Source organism: Choloepus didactylus, chromosome 9 (assembly GCF_015220235.1).
Source record: "Choloepus didactylus isolate mChoDid1 chromosome 9, mChoDid1.pri, whole genome shotgun sequence".
Lineage (NCBI taxonomy): Eukaryota > Metazoa > Chordata > Mammalia > Pilosa > Megalonychidae > Choloepus > Choloepus didactylus.
In genome coordinates this window covers 23,204,672-23,222,075 of record NC_051315.1, presented here as the reverse complement: position 1 = coordinate 23,222,075, position 17,404 = coordinate 23,204,672, and the positions used below count along the sequence as shown (strand labels likewise).

The 17,404-nt window shown below is 34.0% G+C and overlaps 2 protein-coding genes and 1 pseudogene across 7 annotated transcripts in view; 2 read left to right on the top strand and 1 right to left on the bottom strand.

Annotated features, from left to right (window-relative positions):
• The window catches only part of ZRANB3 (zinc finger RANBP2-type containing 3), a 362,832-nt gene that overhangs the window by 254,355 nt on the left and 91,073 nt on the right, over positions 1-17,404 (top strand). For all 6 annotated transcript variants that reach the window (XM_037850112.1, XM_037850110.1, XM_037850111.1 and 3 more), the window contains exons 7-8: positions 2,766-2,937; positions 4,075-4,209. In XM_037850112.1, the coding sequence (XP_037706040.1) occupies positions 2,766-2,937; positions 4,075-4,209 (307 nt within the window). The remainder of the gene's footprint in view (positions 1-2,765; positions 2,938-4,074; positions 4,210-17,404) is intronic.
• Positions 4,650-5,237, bottom strand: LOC119544640 (spindle and kinetochore-associated protein 2). The gene has a single exon (XM_037850115.1). It carries the CDS (start codon positions 5,230-5,232, stop codon positions 4,867-4,869), a length of 366 nt encoding a protein of 121 aa, XP_037706043.1. The 5' UTR covers positions 5,233-5,237; the 3' UTR covers positions 4,650-4,866.
• LOC119544639 lies at positions 6,788-8,406 on the top strand (annotated as a pseudogene).

Genomic DNA, 17,404 nt, shown 5'->3' with positions numbered 1-17,404 from the left:
TTTAATTGTATTAAATGTTGTTTGCATGAAGTACTTCTTTATCCAAATAGTACCCCAAAAAAGGAGGAGGAGAAATAAATGCATTGACACATAAGTTAGAAAATTTAATAAGAAGAAGGTTTATTCAGAGAAAAATTAAGTAAGAGACAGTGGTGTAAAACAAAAGTGTTGTATTCATAAGGAGATGTTCAGAGAAGAATGCAAAACTTTTGGGTCTCAGAAATTGTTAATATAATATGATGAGTAATTTATAAGAAAAAATAAAAATGCTTTATGTAAAGCAAAAAGAAAAAAAAGCCATGTGCAAGTGTTGCTTTGATTAAAAAACTTTTTAGTAAAGTTTTAAAATAAAATCAGTAGCTAAATGCATTAGAAAGCCGTCTAGTGAAAAGCAACTTCTCGTGGCTACAGCAAAAAGTATATGGTGAACAGATTGATCTGTTAGAAAAAACCTGGTCAGCTTTTTTTTTTTTTTCACAGTGTACATCATTCTTACTAATATCAAAGAACACACTATAAGGGTCTACCTCAAATGGTAGGATACACAGGAAGTAAATAACAATACAACTTAACACCCTGGATTAAATTGTTATTTCAACAAAAAATTAATAGAAATGAGACCATGTAAGAACATATGTTCATAAGCTTCTTGATTATGAATCTGGGGCTGATAATTGAGACAGTGTTAGATACTAAGTAGAGAAATAGACATCAAATTTGTTATTTAGTGAAATTTTATGAGAACCATCTAAACTCAGAAAAATTAGGGTGTGAGAGAAAAGTTAGTGTAGATAGTCTTTCCAAGCTGTGTTTTAAAGAACACTAATGCTCCATAGGGGCTTATGGTATGTGGGGGAGGGGTGATCATTGCTCATATTTCTCTTACTAAATTTATTTTTAAATATGTGTGTAAGAAAAGGCTAAGTATATATATACTTTTTCTTATTTTGTAATAATGAACCTTCAGGAAATGACAAATGGATGTGCACTTTTTATAAGTGACTGTCAACCAATCACTTTACTATTGTACTCATTTCTGATAATTTGACTGTATTGGTGATGTATTGTTATTGAATATTAGGTATATTAATTAAAATTTTTTCCTTCAAAAACAATTTTTGAAACAATTTTTTATTGTCTTTTACCTCAGCATGCATGAATTCATGAATTGCAGTGATGTTACACCAATTCATTATACTATTAAAAGAAACCAAATGTTTTGTAAGGAATTTTGTTACAGAAGACAGTAGAAATTATTTATAGGCAGCAAAATGGCCTTCTTTCCTTTTCACTCTTCCTGCTATCTCTGACCAATTTCATCCACCTTTCTGGCTTCAGCTCTAAAACTCATGTGATATCTATATTGTCAGACTGCTCTACTCCTCTGATATCCAAACCAACACTTATACTGAGGATCTTCAGCGTGTCTGTGTGCTGTAAGCACATTAAAGTCAACATATTCAGAACTCTACTTACCATTTTCCCCTGAAGCCTTCTCTTCACTCAGTAGATTCAATCTTGGTTGATTATGATTTAATCTCAAGTTAAAACCTACAAGTCATCCTAACTGCTACCCATATCTTACTGCCGATATCCAGTCAGTTACCACTTCCTGGAGACTCTACTGCTTTAACACTCGTTGAATTGATACCCAGCTCTTCCCACAGGTATGACCTCAGTTCAGATCCTCTTTATCTTCAGCATGAACCACATCAACACAGCCTTTCTCTGCCAATGGAAAGGTGATTTATTTCTGAAAAACCACTGTAGGGTAATTCTCACATGTGAAAAATACAGTTACCATCAAATTTAATGAAGAGACTGGGCATTTTACAGGTGGCACCTCTTTCAGTCCTCCCTCCCTCCCCTTATCATTTCTGCTTTGTACCCCAAACCTGGGGTTGGGTATTCGGTGAGATGTGTATGTGGACGACACTGCCAACATTCTTTAGAACCACTGCCACTTCTATGTGCAAGTTCTAGCTGAAAGAGAAGGGGGGTTAAGAAAGGAGTTCTCTAAACCTTGACTCATAACAAGCATATGAATTGCAATCAACCAGGGGATTCCTAATTCTTTTAGTGAGTCTAGAGGGTAAGTTCCTGTTGCAAGCATTTTAAGTTATAGCTTCCTGTCTTTGGCCAAGTCAGTTACAGCTTGTCTGTCTGCATTTTGTCTTCTAAATATTTGTTGAAATTGCTTATCCTCTGATGTCTTCTCACCCATTTTCTCTTTCCTAGTGGGTGTTTGTCTTTTTAAAAAAGCTCCTTTGCTCCCAAACCATTAGTTTTGAAGGAAGAAACGATACACCTTGTGATCACTCTACCGTGCTTAACACCTCAATTGGGAATAATGTAATCTTACAGTGTAGTGGAAAATGGTTGCAGTGTTTCAGGTTGTTACAATGACTGGCTGGTGTATTGGCAGTTATGGAATATGGGCTCAGTTTGCTAAATATACTGTCATGTGTGATCATCTACCCAAAATGTCAAAGGCACCCCCATTTAGAAACACTGAGCAAATGCAATTCAGAGAAATCAGTAAATCTCAGCCTAGTATTAACTCAGTATTTTCTGTAGTTGAGAGTAGAATATAATCTTATTCACTATTATTTCTCAACTGAGCTTTTTGAAACTAATTTGCATTCAGAAATAATAGTAAAAGCAGTGTCATGGTTCCTTTTCATTAAAAGGAAGTACATACCAGATAAATTATTTTCTTATTCCATTATTCAGCTTTGCTACATGCTTTTTCTTCATGTTTACAGATATTTTGGTAAAAGACCTCAGTGGGATTATAGAGGAGCATCAAATCTTAATGAACTTCACCAGTTGTTAAGTGACATAATGATTAGAAGATTAAAGAATGACGTTTTAACCCAGCTGCCCCCTAAAATTAGACAGCGTATTTCATTTGATCTTCCTTCAGCAGCAGCCAAGGTGAGAACCCTTGTTTGATTTAATGCCATGTTTAAATTCATTTTAAATTATACTATTAAAGATAATAAATATTTCATATTTCACAAAAGGAAAACTGTGCTACTTAAAATAGGTTTAATTAATAGAGCATGTGAATTTGCTTTTTATCGTTTTAGGAAGGGAGTAACAAAAATTTCATTTCAGTCATCAAGTAAATGAAAGAATACTGTATATTAGTGATTAAAATATTTTTGCTGAATACAGGAAAAAACACTTCAATTGCAACAGAGAACATTTAGATTTAGTATTAAGAATTTGAAGTATTTAAGTTGTGAAACCCAAAAATTAATAAGAAAAGTTGTGTTTCTTCCTCCAAATTTCTTAAAAAGTATATCAATAGCTGTCTTCTAGAATAATTTGGATGCAGCCCTATTCTACAGTTCATAATACTGTGTGGTTATGTTGTAAGATATGAAACTTATTATATCAGAAATCTAAAAGTGTATTCACCCAATCTTTATCTTCATTTACTTTTGGAGGTATAAGGCTTAAATAGTCTCTGTAATTTCTTCAAATCTGGACATGGCTTTGCCAGCAACAAGTGTTGCATTCTTCTATCTTAAAAGTTTAGACTAAGCATTTTGTAAACATTGAGCAATATGTTATTTCTAAAGTAAGGATCTGATTTTCTTTAATGCTTTTTTAGCATTAAAAAGAAAATAGTCAGTATATGATAATATTACATTTTTTTAAACTGGTATTCCCCAAGGCTTAATGTTTGTTAAAATCATTTCTTATTATAAAAATGCTTTGCCCCAAATACATTTTCACCATCCTGCTTTTTTATATATTTAAATTATTATTTTTACTTTTACCAAATGTTTCTCTTAAGAGGAAGCTCTAATTGTTTGATTTATGATGTTAACAAAGAAGCTTTGTGTTTACCCACAGATTGTCATTGAGTTCTATGACTAGCAAGAACATGTGACTGACTAATCTCTGTATTGAGGTTTTTATACAAATATGTTGGCATCTTTCCTTTTTTTTCTCTTCATGTCTTTCTATATATAAAAAAAAAGTAGCACATGAGTCACTATCGGGTTAATTGTTGTGTTCTTTATGCTGTATTTCTAAATTTGTTATTTTTCTCCCACGTAGGAACTGAATACCAGTCTTGAAGAGTGGGAGAAATTAATAAGAACCACTAATTCAGGTGCCACTGAGAAGAGTAGCCACTCTTTACAAGTCATGGGGTTGATTACTCACATGTTTAAACAAACTGCTATTGCCAAGGTACTTATTGCTGGGCCATCATATATTTTTCTTGATGCTAATTATTTAATGCACTTTAAAGTTTTTACTTAAGCAGCTTTATTTGCATATTGTAACATATCTTTGATATTAATTTTAAAACTCTTGATTATGGAAAAATTCAGACATATTCACATTAAACTATAGTATAATGAATCCATGTTATCTATCATCTTTTGATCTCTTCCAATATATGGGTACTTTCTTATAGGGAGAATATATGTTTTACATTTCCCCATTTAAAGGATTTACAGATATCCATCAGTATCAGCCTTTTGCATGATTTTACTGTATTGTTATGAAAATAATCTTTTTTTTTTAAGTCAACCATTTTCAATTGCTATTGTGTTTCTAGTTCCATAAGGAGGTAGATCTACTCACATTCTCTTTATTTTTTTTTTTTTTTTTTATTTTTTAAATCCCTTTATTCCTGCTCCTTCCTTTCGTCTGAACTTTATTCATACAATGTCTGCCCTCTTTTATGAAAGGCATTATTACACAGTCACCCAAGACAAACCCTCTTCTCCCTCACCAGCATTCCCTGACCTCTAGTCAGAAAGTAATAACAAGACACCTTCCTAAATCTCTCTGTAAACTGATCTCTTCTCCATTAGAGTCCCCTTTTGCAAGTCCATTTCTTCACAAGTCTGGTATATGAGATTTTAATCGTTCTGCTGCACTTTTCTCTTCTTCAGTCAGTGGTGAAAGCTCCAGGTCTGCTTGCTTTTGTAGTTCTTGTATCATGGTCATAGTCTTATTCAAAGTAGCACAAATGCGGCTCTTAGTCTCTTTCTGCTCATCAGCAACTGGTTTAAAGCGTGCATGCAAAGTCTGATATCGAAACTTTATTGCTGACAACTCCTTTAGGAGAATAATTGGATTTTTCTCGCCTATTGAATCAGGATGATTAGTCTTGATTTCATATTCCAGCCTGTATTGAATGTAATCCAGATCAGAGTCAGCTTTCTGGAACATGAGTTCCAGCTTATCTACCTCCGCCTCCATGTTGAATAGTTCTCACATTCTCTTTATTTGTCTAAACATGCAGTTTAGAGGGTGTTAGAGTTTTTAAATCTCAGTGTGACAATCAAGTAAATTCATCATATGTTGTTTGTTTTTGTAACCAGCATGATAGAATGTGTAAATACTAATGAATGTCATCTTTTTACAATTCTGAGAGTTTTATAAAGTAAACTGGGGGGTGGGGGGATGTTAATTTTTTTAAAAATTGCAGAAATGAATATATATATATATGTATACACATTATAAGAGTTTTAAACCACCTTCAAGTTTACAATTCATTGCCATTAATGTCACAAAATATTGCTTCCATCAGCACTATCCCTTATCTAAGCTTGTCAGTCACCCTTATACTTTTTAAGAGAGGTTTATTGAGGTATAATTTACATACAGGGCAATTTAATCTTTTAAGATTTATAGCTTGATGAGGCTTGACAAATGTATGCAGTGAGGTAGTTACCACTTTAGTCAAGATATAGAATATTTCCGTCACCCCCCAAAATTTTCTTATGCCCTTTTTCGGTCATTTCTCTCCTACCTATCTCTAGCCCTTAGCAATCATGGATCAACTTTCTATCACTATAACTTTACATTTTTCAGAATGTCACAAAAATGGAATCATAAAGCATATGACCTAAGTGGCTTCTTTCACTTAGCGTAAACCTTTGAGACTGATCCAGGTTGTTGCATATGTCATTTGTGTTTTCCTTTGTATTGCAGAGCAGTATTCCAGTGTATGGATAGGAAACAATTTTTTTTTATTCCTTCCTAAATAAAGGGACATTTGGGGTATTCCCAGCTTGGGCTATTATAAATAAAACTGCTATCCCTTCGTCAAATACCTAAGAATTGGACTGCTGAGTCATATGAAAAGCATAGGAAATTCTACACGAAACAAACAGAACAGATCAGGATTCCTGGAGAAGGAATAGAAGAAGAAAGCTTTCTCCTAGAGGTGAAATAATTACACAGAAAGTGCAGTCTTAAAAATTGTACCATACATGCAGGGCACGAATCAGATGAAGAAGAGCTTCGAAAATTGGATCAATTAATCATGGGCTATTCCAAAGGTCTGGAATAAGTTGGACCAGACATCAAAGAAGATCCTTAACACAAAGCCAATCAAGAACAAAACCCTGGACAAGAGGAAGAAATGAACCTGCAGAATTAACTCATCAAGAATCAGATGCCTAGACATCAGCAAAATATTACAAGCCAAACTAAGAAACAGGAAGCTATTGCTTAGTCAAGAGAACAAATTAAAGCTTCAGAGGAGAGGCAGAATTTTGAACTACTCAAATTCAAACAAATCACCTAAATCAGTTCAAGGAGATGAAAAAAATATAGAGATAAAGGATATTACAAAAATAATTCGTAAGCATAAAGAAGTATGAAAAGAAACATAACAGAGTAGTGAGGGTTGCGTCCCTGGGAAGGAAGCCACTGCCACTGTCATTTGGTACACATGGGCCAAGGGCTGCTGGTTGGTGCCTGTGCCTAGGCTTGGCAGCATGTCCCTCCACGTGCTTTTGGCAGTGACATGGAGCTGGAGGGGTTGGGGATCTGAGAGGAATGTGGCATGTTGGGCTGCATCGCCTCGGGAGAGTGGCCCATGCAGCTAGGTGTGCCACATGTGATCACCCTGGGACTTGTGGGGCTGCAGCACTGGACTCAGGAGAGTGCTGCCATTGTGACCAGCGATGGGATTACAGTGCCAACATTCAAAACACACAAGATACATTTTTACTGTTGATCTTGTAAGGGTATGGGTCTTTTAAATCACATCTTTAATGAAAACAATTTAAAGAAATTATATACTTCAAATCTTGAAATTGGACATATAAGGTATGCCACTACAGGAAACTGTGAATAAAGAAATTATTTACTTCAAATATTGAAATTGGACATACAGGAAACTGAATTAGAAAATTTTCAGCCTTTTGTTGTTGAAACAGTTCTTGGGAAATTAGCAGTGGCAAAAAATGGTGAATGGGTAAATGCATCCAATTAAGGAAAAAGATTCTGTGTCATTGTGTTGGTCTGTCAACAAGTTCCAGTAGTAAAATGATTACTCAATTACTGGCATATAACCCTCCTTGGGAATGAGGTAACACTAAGAATGGGTAGTAAGGATTAAAATCTTAATGAAGGAGGCCGCTATAGTATACTCCTTGCTTATCATGCACAGAGGTGTTACTTATGCTGTCCAGGATCTTTATGGAAATCAGCCTCTATGCATTGGTTGCCTTATTCCTGTATCTGATATAAATGAAAAAGCAAAAAAACTCTCAGAAATGGAAGGATGGATAGTATCTTCAGAATCTTGAAGATTTTTACCTATTTGTGCAATATACTACCATGAAGTCTTGCCTGGAGAAATTGTGAAAATATCCAGACTTAATGTCCAAACTCTTTATACTATATCAAGGTCTGAAGGAAATCCAATGGCCCAATGGCTTTTTGTCCATTTGAATATGTTTATTTTGCAATACCAGATAGTATATTTGAAGGCCAAATGGTTTACATGGTAAGATATTGCAGTTAGTAGTTGGGAATCAAAACAACTGTGGTTGCATATTTGATCAGCACTGTTCCAGAATGTACGCCCTTGGTTACACAGTAAAGTGTGCACTTCCATATGTAGAAGTGCTGTGTAAAAACTATGTGGGAAGAAACTTCATTCAGCCCAATATGTGGTTAAGACAACTTAGTGTTGCAAAAAAATATGAAGTATTGTCACAGAGTTTTATAGGGGAAAAAAATGTTCTTGTAGATGATTCTATTGTGAGAGGCAGTACCATCTCTCCCATAATAAAATTACTCAAGGAATCTGGTGTAAAGGAGGTACATTCGAGTAGGCTCACCGAGCCAATTAGATATCCGTGCTGCATGGCAGTAAACATTTCCACAAAAGAAGAGCTAATTGCAAACAAGCCAGAATTTGGTCATCTTACAGAATATTTAGGAGTGAACAGTGTTGTATATTTGTCAGTAGAAGGACTGGTTTCATCTGTATGAGAAGGGGCAAAATTTAAAAACCTGAAAGTGAAAAAGCAAATTATGATTCAAGAAAATGGGAATGATCTGAAATGTTTCTAAACGAGCAGTCATTGTACAGGTTGTCTCACCAGAGAATACCCCGGGGGTTTGGAATGGTAGCTGCTGAGGGCAAATATGTCATTTCAACTTATAAAGTTCAACAAGAAGTTATGGTAATTATGCTTTTTTGTTGAGTTACTATAATGCAGTTGGTACAATGTAAAATGCCACATGCTTATGTTTACCCTTGTGAGATTTGGGATTTTTTTTCTGAAAAGGCTACCAAAGTGCTATCCTTTCTTTAATAATCCTAGATAAATATTTTGGTGTTATCTCGGAATTTCTGTGGTCCTTTCAGTTTTATTTAGCAGGTTAGTAAAATTTTGAGGTTACTCATTATGAGATCATATACATTTAACTTCAGATATTCAACAGTAACGCAAAGAAGAGTTAAATTCCTGTTTTGGAGGGGAATGCCAGGTATTATATCTTCCTAAGAACTCTTAGAGGATTTTGGAATGTTTTTTGAGAATTGTTGAAATTCAGTTATGGAACATTTTCATAATTGAAACTTGCTAATTACATATAGTACAACAATATGTGGCTTTTTTTACTCAAGCATTAACTTAACTGTCCTTTATCATGTGGTCAGAGAAGCAGATGGTAAGTAGTGTTTGTCAAGTCCATGCTGAATAAGGTTTGCAAGAGGTTAGATCCTGATACACACAGGATAGGTGAGTTAATGTAACATTTCATTCAGTTTGAATCCATTGTGCCCCATAGCTATCTAGCCTCATGTTCTCATTGTGGTTATGACCTTGGCCTCCTTGTCTAACTTAGACAAATCTTTTTTTTTTTTTTCAATCACACAAGATACTGATTGTGCCTGATTTGCAGATGACATGATCCTATATATAGAAGCTCCAAAAAAACTACAACAAAGTGACTAGAGCTAATAAACGAATTCAGCAAAGTAGCAGTGAACAAGAATCAACAGCAAAATTCAGTAGTGTTTCTAGACACTAGCAATGAGCAATCTGAGGAGGAAAACAGGAAAAAATTCCATTTACAATAGCAACTAAAAGAATCGTATATCTAGGAATAAATCTAACTGAGGATGTAAGGGACTTATACATGGAAAACTATAAAACATTGCTAAAAGAAATCAAAGACCTAAATAAATGGCAGGACATTCTGTGTTCAAGGATTGGAAAACTTGATTTTATTAAGATGTCAGTTTTACCCAAAATGATTTACAGATTCAATGCAATCCCAATAAAAATTCCAACAGCTTACTTTGCAAAAATGGAAAAGCCAACCATCAAATTTATTTGGAAGGGTAATGGGATCCAATATGTAGAACCATCATGAAAAAGAACGAATTTGGAGGAGTCACACTTCCTGATTTTAAGGCGTATTCCAAAGCTACAGTGGTCAAAACAGCATGGTAGTATCACAAGGATAGATATATAAACCAATGAAATTGAATTAATAGTTCAGAAGTGGACCCTTGTTTGCATCTGTGGCCAATTGATTTTTTGTTAAGTCTGCCAATTCCACCCAATTAGGACAGAATATTCTCTTCAACAAATGGTGTTGAGAGAATTGGATATCTATATTCAAAACAATGAAAGAGGACCCTATCTCACACCATATGCAAAAATTAACTCAAAATGGATCAAGGACCTAAATATAAGAGCTAGGACTATAAACCTTTTAGAAGAAAATGTAGGGTAGCATCTTCAGGAACTTGTATTGGGCAGTGGTTTCTTAGACTCTATACCCAAAGTGCAAGCAGTAAAATTAAAAACGGATGAATGGTACCTCCTCAAAAGTAAAAATTTTTGCGTATCATTTTGGAACTTTGTCACAAAAGTGAAAAAACACAACCTACTCAATGGGAGAAAATGTTTGAAAAACACGTATCCAATAAGGTTTGAAAATCCAGAATATATAAAGAATATTACAACTCAAAAGAGAATTTAAAAATGAGTGAAAGACTTGAATAGACATTTCTCCAAAAAGCATATACAAATGGCTAAAATGCACAGGAAAAGATGCTCAACATCACTAGTTATTAGGGAAAAACAAATCAAAACAAAATGAAATATCATTTCACACCCTCTAGAATGGCTATTATTAAAAAAAACAACTAAAAACTGCAAGTGTTGAAGAGTACGTGTAGAAATAGGAACAGTCATTCATTTCTGGTGGGAATATAAAATGGTGCAATCAATGTTGAAAACAGTTTGGCAGTTCCTCAGAAAGTTAAGTATAGAATTATCATGACCCAAGAAGCCACTTCTAGGTATGTACTCAAAAGAATTGAAAGGATGGACATGAACAGATATTTGCCCACTGACGTTCATAGTGGCATTATTCACAATTGCCAAAATATGGAAGCAGCCCAAGTGTTCCATCAACATATGAATGTATTAGCAAATAGGAGTATATACATGAGTGGAATATTATACAGCCATGTAAAGGAACAAAGTCAGAAACATGCTACAGCCTCGATGAACCTTGAAGACATCATATTGAGTGAAAATAACCAGACACAAGAGGACAAATATTGTATGATCTCACTGATATGAAGTAATTAGAATAAGCCAAGTCATAGAGCTAGAATCTAGAATATAAGTCACTAGGGGATCGATTGGAGTTAGAGAATGGGTGTTGATGATTAATTTATACAGAATTTCTATATAAGTTGATTATAAAAGTTTGGAAATGGATGGTGGTGATGGTAGCACATTATTATGTGTAATTAACAGCACTGAACTGTCTAGGTAAATGTGGTTTAAAGAGAAAACTTTAGATCATATATGTTACCAGAATAAAAATTAAAAGATAAAACATAGAATTATATAATACAGTGAACCCTATTGCAGATGATGGACTATAGTTAATAATACAAGTACAAGAATGTTCTTTCATGAATAATGGTAAATGTATGACACTAATACAAGGTGTTAATAATAGAGTGGTATTTAGGAAAAATATACCTAATGTACATGGACAACAGTTAATAGTTCTATTTTAATAATCTTTCATCAATTGTAACAAAGGTAACTATTGTTGAAAAAAATAGTCCAATTATAGGAGAAGTGCTGTCATCAATTATAACAAATGTTCCACAACAATGCAAGGTGTTAGTGGTGGGATGGTATATGGCAATCCTGTATTTTATGCATGATTGTTCTGTATACCAGGAATCTAATTTGATCTGTTTAGACCAGGAATCTAAGGTTGGTTTAACATTGGATAAATCCATCACTGTAGTTCACCACATCAAGAAAGTAAATAAGGAAAATGATATGATTATCCCAATAAATGCTTTTGCCAAAATTCAACCTCCATTCATGATAAAACCTCTCAGCCAACTTGGAATAGAAAGCACTTTCTCTTCCCAATAAAAGGCGTCTTTGAAAAATTTACAACTAACATCAAAATAATATTGAATGACTAAATGCTGTTCCCCTAAGGTTGGGAACAAATCAAGGATGTCTGCTCTCAAACTTCTATTTAACATAGATTTGGTGGTCTTAGCTGTACAATAAGGCTAGAAAAAGAAATAAAATTCATACAGATTTAAAAAGAAGTAAAAATGTCTAGACATCATCTTTGTCTACATAGAAAATCCAAGAAAACTTCAAAAAGGCTATTAGAAGTAATGAATTTATCAAGGTAACAGGATTCATGTTCAATGTACAAAAATCAGTTGTATTTCTGTAAACTAGCAATGAAAAATTGGAAATTGAAATTTAAAAAATGCAATTTACAGTAGCATGGAAACACACGAACTGCTTTGGAATAAATTGAACAAAATACACGGACTGAAAACTGTAAAATATTGTTTAGAGAAAGTAACGCAAACTTAAATAAATGAGAAGATAGACCATGTTTGTGGATCAGAAGATTCAGTTTTGCTAAGATGTCAGTTGTGTGTAAATTAATTTATATATTTGATAGAATAGTAGAATATTCAATAGAATGTAAATTTTTGTAGAAATTGACAAAGTAGATGTAAAATTTATGTGGAAATGCAGAGAATTTACTATAGCCAAAATAATTTTAAATAAAGTTGGAAGACTCCCACTATTTGATATATACTTACTATAAAGTTCCAGTAATCAAGACTCTTTGGGATTGGTATAAGAATAGATACGTAGATTAATGAATAAGAAACAGTGTCCAGAAATAAACCCTCCCACAGATTGTCAATAGATCTTAGGAAAGGAGACAAGATAACTCAATTGGGAAATGATAGTCTTTTCAACTAATGGTATTAGGACAATTGGATATCCATAGGAAAAAATAAAGCTTGACTATTATTTTACACCATAAACAAAAAAGTAAATTTGACGGAAATTATAAACTTAAATATGAAAGTTGTAGTAGAAAACATACATGAAAATATTCACTTCCTTTGAGTAGGGAGATTTTTTTAGATAGGAAACAAAAAGCACAAACCTTAAAGGAAATAATTGGTACTCAAATTTTTAAAACTTGAGTTAAAAAAAAAAAAGGCCTATGAGGTACAAAAGACACCATTATGAAAATGAAAATGCAAGGCTCAGACTGGAAGAAAATATTTGCAATACATTCCTCCTCCTCCATCTTCCCATATCATAATTTTTGGTTTGCTAAGTGTTCATTGTTTACAGGATAATGACTCTGTTAAACATTTCTCAGTTGATCTATAATTATATTTCCTTTCTTTGACAGCTGTTGTTTTTCTTAAAGTTAATAACTATTCTTGTTTTTTGTTTATTTGCTTGCTTGCTTGGCTTCTTTGTACTTAATACTGAGTATAGAAATGACTGCTTAAGAGAGATGAATATTTATGAGAACATTTTAGATAGTTTCCTGTCTGTGATGAGAAACCCTAGTTAAAAGCAAGAGGTTTTGGCAAGTGGGAAGTTGCCTCCTAATATCTAGGATCCTTGAAGAAAAAAAAAGGAGATAAAAAGTCCGTTGCCCTCAGATTGCATAATATTCCCAAAGGTTGGTGGCAGCAGAAGGCCAATCCCTCCCACCCCAATTCCTTAGAGTCTTTAGTCATTTTTCATTCCTTTTCCACTAGAACCTCTGTCTTCAACCACCGATGCAAATTGGAACTGTGTATTCCTATTGCTGGGTGGTACCCAGAAATAATTAGTTAATGGCATTGCCAAAATGAAATTGTTAATACATTTTTTTCCCAGAAATGTTATTGGTATCTAGTAGTTAAGAGTCTATAGAAACTGTAAGTAATACAATTTACCTACCTTATAGATCAAATAAGCTTTCAGGGAGGTAGGTAGTTATCTATTACGTTTAACATTTCTATAATACAATGTGATTCAGAATTCTCCCAAACCAATTCATAAATGACTTCTGAAATACCACAGTTTACGAACTGGTTTCTATTTTATCTTCATACTAGTGTTGAATAACCATTGATTCACCAGCATGATCAACTGACTGCCTGGCTTCCTTTCTTTGTCTACGTGTTTTCCTGACTTATTCATTAGATATTTATTGAGTGCCTATGTGGCAAGGATCATGCTTGGTGCTAGGGAGGAATGGTGAATGAGACAGTGTCCCCTCTCTAGGAACTTGTAGTCTGTTGGAAAAAGTAAAAATAAATAGTCAACTATTTACCCACAGTAAAATGACTTCTTCATTATTTGTGGTATGTACTGAATATAAGACTCTGGCTCCATAATAAATGTATTAAATTAATATTTAAAGTATAAAGTCTTGTATTTTGTCTGATCTTCTGAGGAAATGAATACATTTATGTGATTTTATTTTAATACTGTTTGTTAATTGTGGATCAGAATTAATTTTGTTAATTTAGGACCTTTGCAGGGTTATCTGTCCTCTTCATTTGCTCTAACAGTTGTGCCTAAATCCTTCCAGACTAATGGATCTCCAATGATCCTATTTTTACGGATCTCCAGGATAGGAGATTTCTTCCTCTGCTACAATCTTTTCTCTTCTTTTCCTCATATCTTATAATACTTCTAAAGAGATGGGAAGACAATGACAGTGTTTCAAATTAAATCATATCAGTGAATTAGGTCATATTGCTATGACAATTTTTAATATATTATATGGTGGTATACAGTAAAATTATGATATTGACATATCATCCATGTGCTATGTAAACAATTATGCCTGTCCACCTTTTGAGATTTCCTGCAAGGACATCAAAGAAAGTTCTTGTAATTCTTAGGAAGACAGAGGCTACATAAGTTTTAAGTATGTTATTATCTCCTTAGTTTTGTTATTACATTATTAATTTGAGATCTCTTTTTCAGTATTTCTTAAATGCCTAGTATGATAGACTAATTAAACAAATTAAATGAGCCTAGAATAATCAGTGTTACTGATGAAAAGTCACAGTAATTGAGGATCTCAGATAATTAAGAAAATTACTTTTCTTCTTCTATATTGCTATTTTTATTGCTTTGTAGTGTTTGTTCAGAGTAATATGGACAAAATGGGCTGGTTTTTTGTTGTTGTTTTTTTAGATTTAGGATAAGTATGATACTCCGCCAGAAAGAAAAAACAAAAGCACAGGTATAAGTAGTATATATAGTTTGGCCAATTCTCAAATATTTTTGGGTACATTAAAACAATAATTCATTTTTTAGAGAAACCCATTTTAAGAGGAGTGCCAGTTATTTTTCTATGAAAATGATTCATACCAACCCGTAATTTAAATTTATTGTCACTTTGGGGATGGCAGCATTACTTGTGCCTTAGAAACTTTCCACAGGGAAAATTGCTTTAACACATTTCCATTATGCACAAAATATGTTCTCTCTTTAGTTGCCTCAGCAGTTTAACACAGGTGGAATTGTATTTATAATATACAGTGTGATGAATTGAAGTTAGGGCAGTAATCCCTGCTGCAAAGCAACTGGGATCATGAGACTTAAGAGTCCTTTTTCCTGTGCCATTTCTGAATTTTAGGAAAAGATTTCTATCTCTGAACTGGTACAATCTCCTTCCCATTCATTGGGAAGGAGATGACCAGTAATAATCAGTAAAGTGCAAATAAAACAATAATGTTACCAATTTCAGAGGAGGAAAGAGTATTTTAACTGTATGAGACATGGAATGGAGGAAGGCTTTATGAAACTTGAGGCAGTATCTACTAGAGAAGGAGGAGTGGTGTAAAGTTTTTGAGGTGGCAGGAGTGGAAAGTTTGGAATTACAGGTGGGGGGATTTGCCATAGAGAAAAGGAGAGCTACCTCTTTGGGTATAAAAGGAAAGGATGGAGAATGAAGAAAAGTAAGGAAAGATAATGGATTGTCAGATAATTCTGCTTTCTCTGGGCATTGGGAAGACTGAGAGTCAGCAAGGAGGCATTGGCTCTGATTTTGAGGAAAGTAGAAAAGGTTGAAATTGTTTTTGCAACTGACTAGAGAACTGTATTAGTTAATTATAGCTACTTTTACAATGTTTACTATGTGCCAAGCACTGTTCCATGCATATTTTGAGTACTGATAATTCTCACCACAGCCCTATGAGTGTAGGTACTTTTTTTCTCCTTTAACAGATGGGGAAACTGAAGCACAAAGTTTCAGTGACTTGCTCAAGGATTCTCAACTTGTAAATGATAGAGCCAGGATACAAACACAGGCAGTCTGGCTCCAGAGTCTTTGAGATTAGCCATTATCCACTAGGATAGCTGAAGAAGTTTAATGTTTGTAGTGACCATGGATTTAAGGTGATGCTTTTTCCCTATTTGTGATTTTTCACCATCTTTGTACAGTCTTGGAGATGGTACATACAAATAAAAGTTTGTATGTTCTATGTGTGGTAATTTTTAACAGCCAAATAAGGTTTATTTATGCCTTTTTTATTTTTTTAGTAGTACAAAGAGATTGCCTTATTGACATGATCAGTAGACAGAATTTAGGAAGGAATTGAGAATTTTTCTTAAAATTAACTTTGGTTTTTAAAAATTATATTACCTGTTTTGAGCATGGTCAAACTTACATGAAATAAACTTTCATGAAAACTATTTTTATTTAAGTCCATAACACTATTGGATTTACTGTGTAACTTTGTCAAAATTTCAGTAAACCCAAAGGAGTATGTCATTCATGGTAATGTTCTGTCTCATCTGTCCTTGCCAAAAATAAATGATTGATTGATTGATTGATTGGAAGAAAAGGACGGGACAGTAAGGGAGGAAGGAAGGATGTTAGTTTTCTGGAAAGTTTAGGATTCTGGTTTCTTTTTGTAAAATCTTGTTGGTTAAGAGATTAAACTGTGATTGATTTCTTCTCAAGGTATTGTATACTTCTCAGGTATATTTCTTCTCAGGGTGCTGTTTACTTCTCAGTGTATAATGGGCTGCTTGTGGACTCAGTGTGAAAAGGTTAAATATATTAGAAATGTTAGATTTCTGATTACAAATATATTTATAAGGGAAATAAAACAAGCCTAAAGATAAGAAAATATCTCTAAAATAAGAACCATGGGCTAAGGGAAAGTGATAGTGGAAGACAAATTTCTAGCCTTTTTTTTTTTTTTTTTTTTTTTTGGTGGTGGGTTACAGGCATGGGTGCTAGAGAATGAATAAGAAATGCATATTCTCCTTTATTTTGGTACTTCCCTTTCCTCATTAACAATAACTTTAAAGGATAAAAGATAAATCATTTATCACAAAATAAGTAAATGATAAGAAGCAGTATGAGGTGAACTAGATAAATGATGAGGATGAGAGATCGCCTCAAGGGGTTCCCCTTGAAAATTCTCTAGACATTCGTACATTGCTAAAGAACATGTTTGAAATATGTGGAAATATTAAACTTCCCTACCTGGCGAATTCCTGATATTCTTGCAAGCATTGGGGACTACCAGTTTAATACACCAAGTCCTTGATCTTGGGGCTTGCCCTTATGAAGCTTGTTACTGCAAAGGAGAAGCTAAGCATACTTACAGTTGTGCCTGAGAGTCACCCCCAGAGAACCTCTTTTGTTGCTCACATGTGGCCTCACTCTCTAAGCCAACTCGACAGGTAAACTCACTGCCCTCTCCCTTACATGGGACATGACTCCCAGGGGTGTAAGTCTCTCTGGCTATGTGGGACATGACTCCCAGGGATGAGCC

What these genes read in the sequence shown, in the direction of transcription:
- LOC119544640 (XM_037850115.1), bottom strand. Translation starts at nt 5,232, where the DNA reads ATGGAGGCGGAGGTAGATAAGCTGGAACTCATGTTCCAGAAAGCTGAC.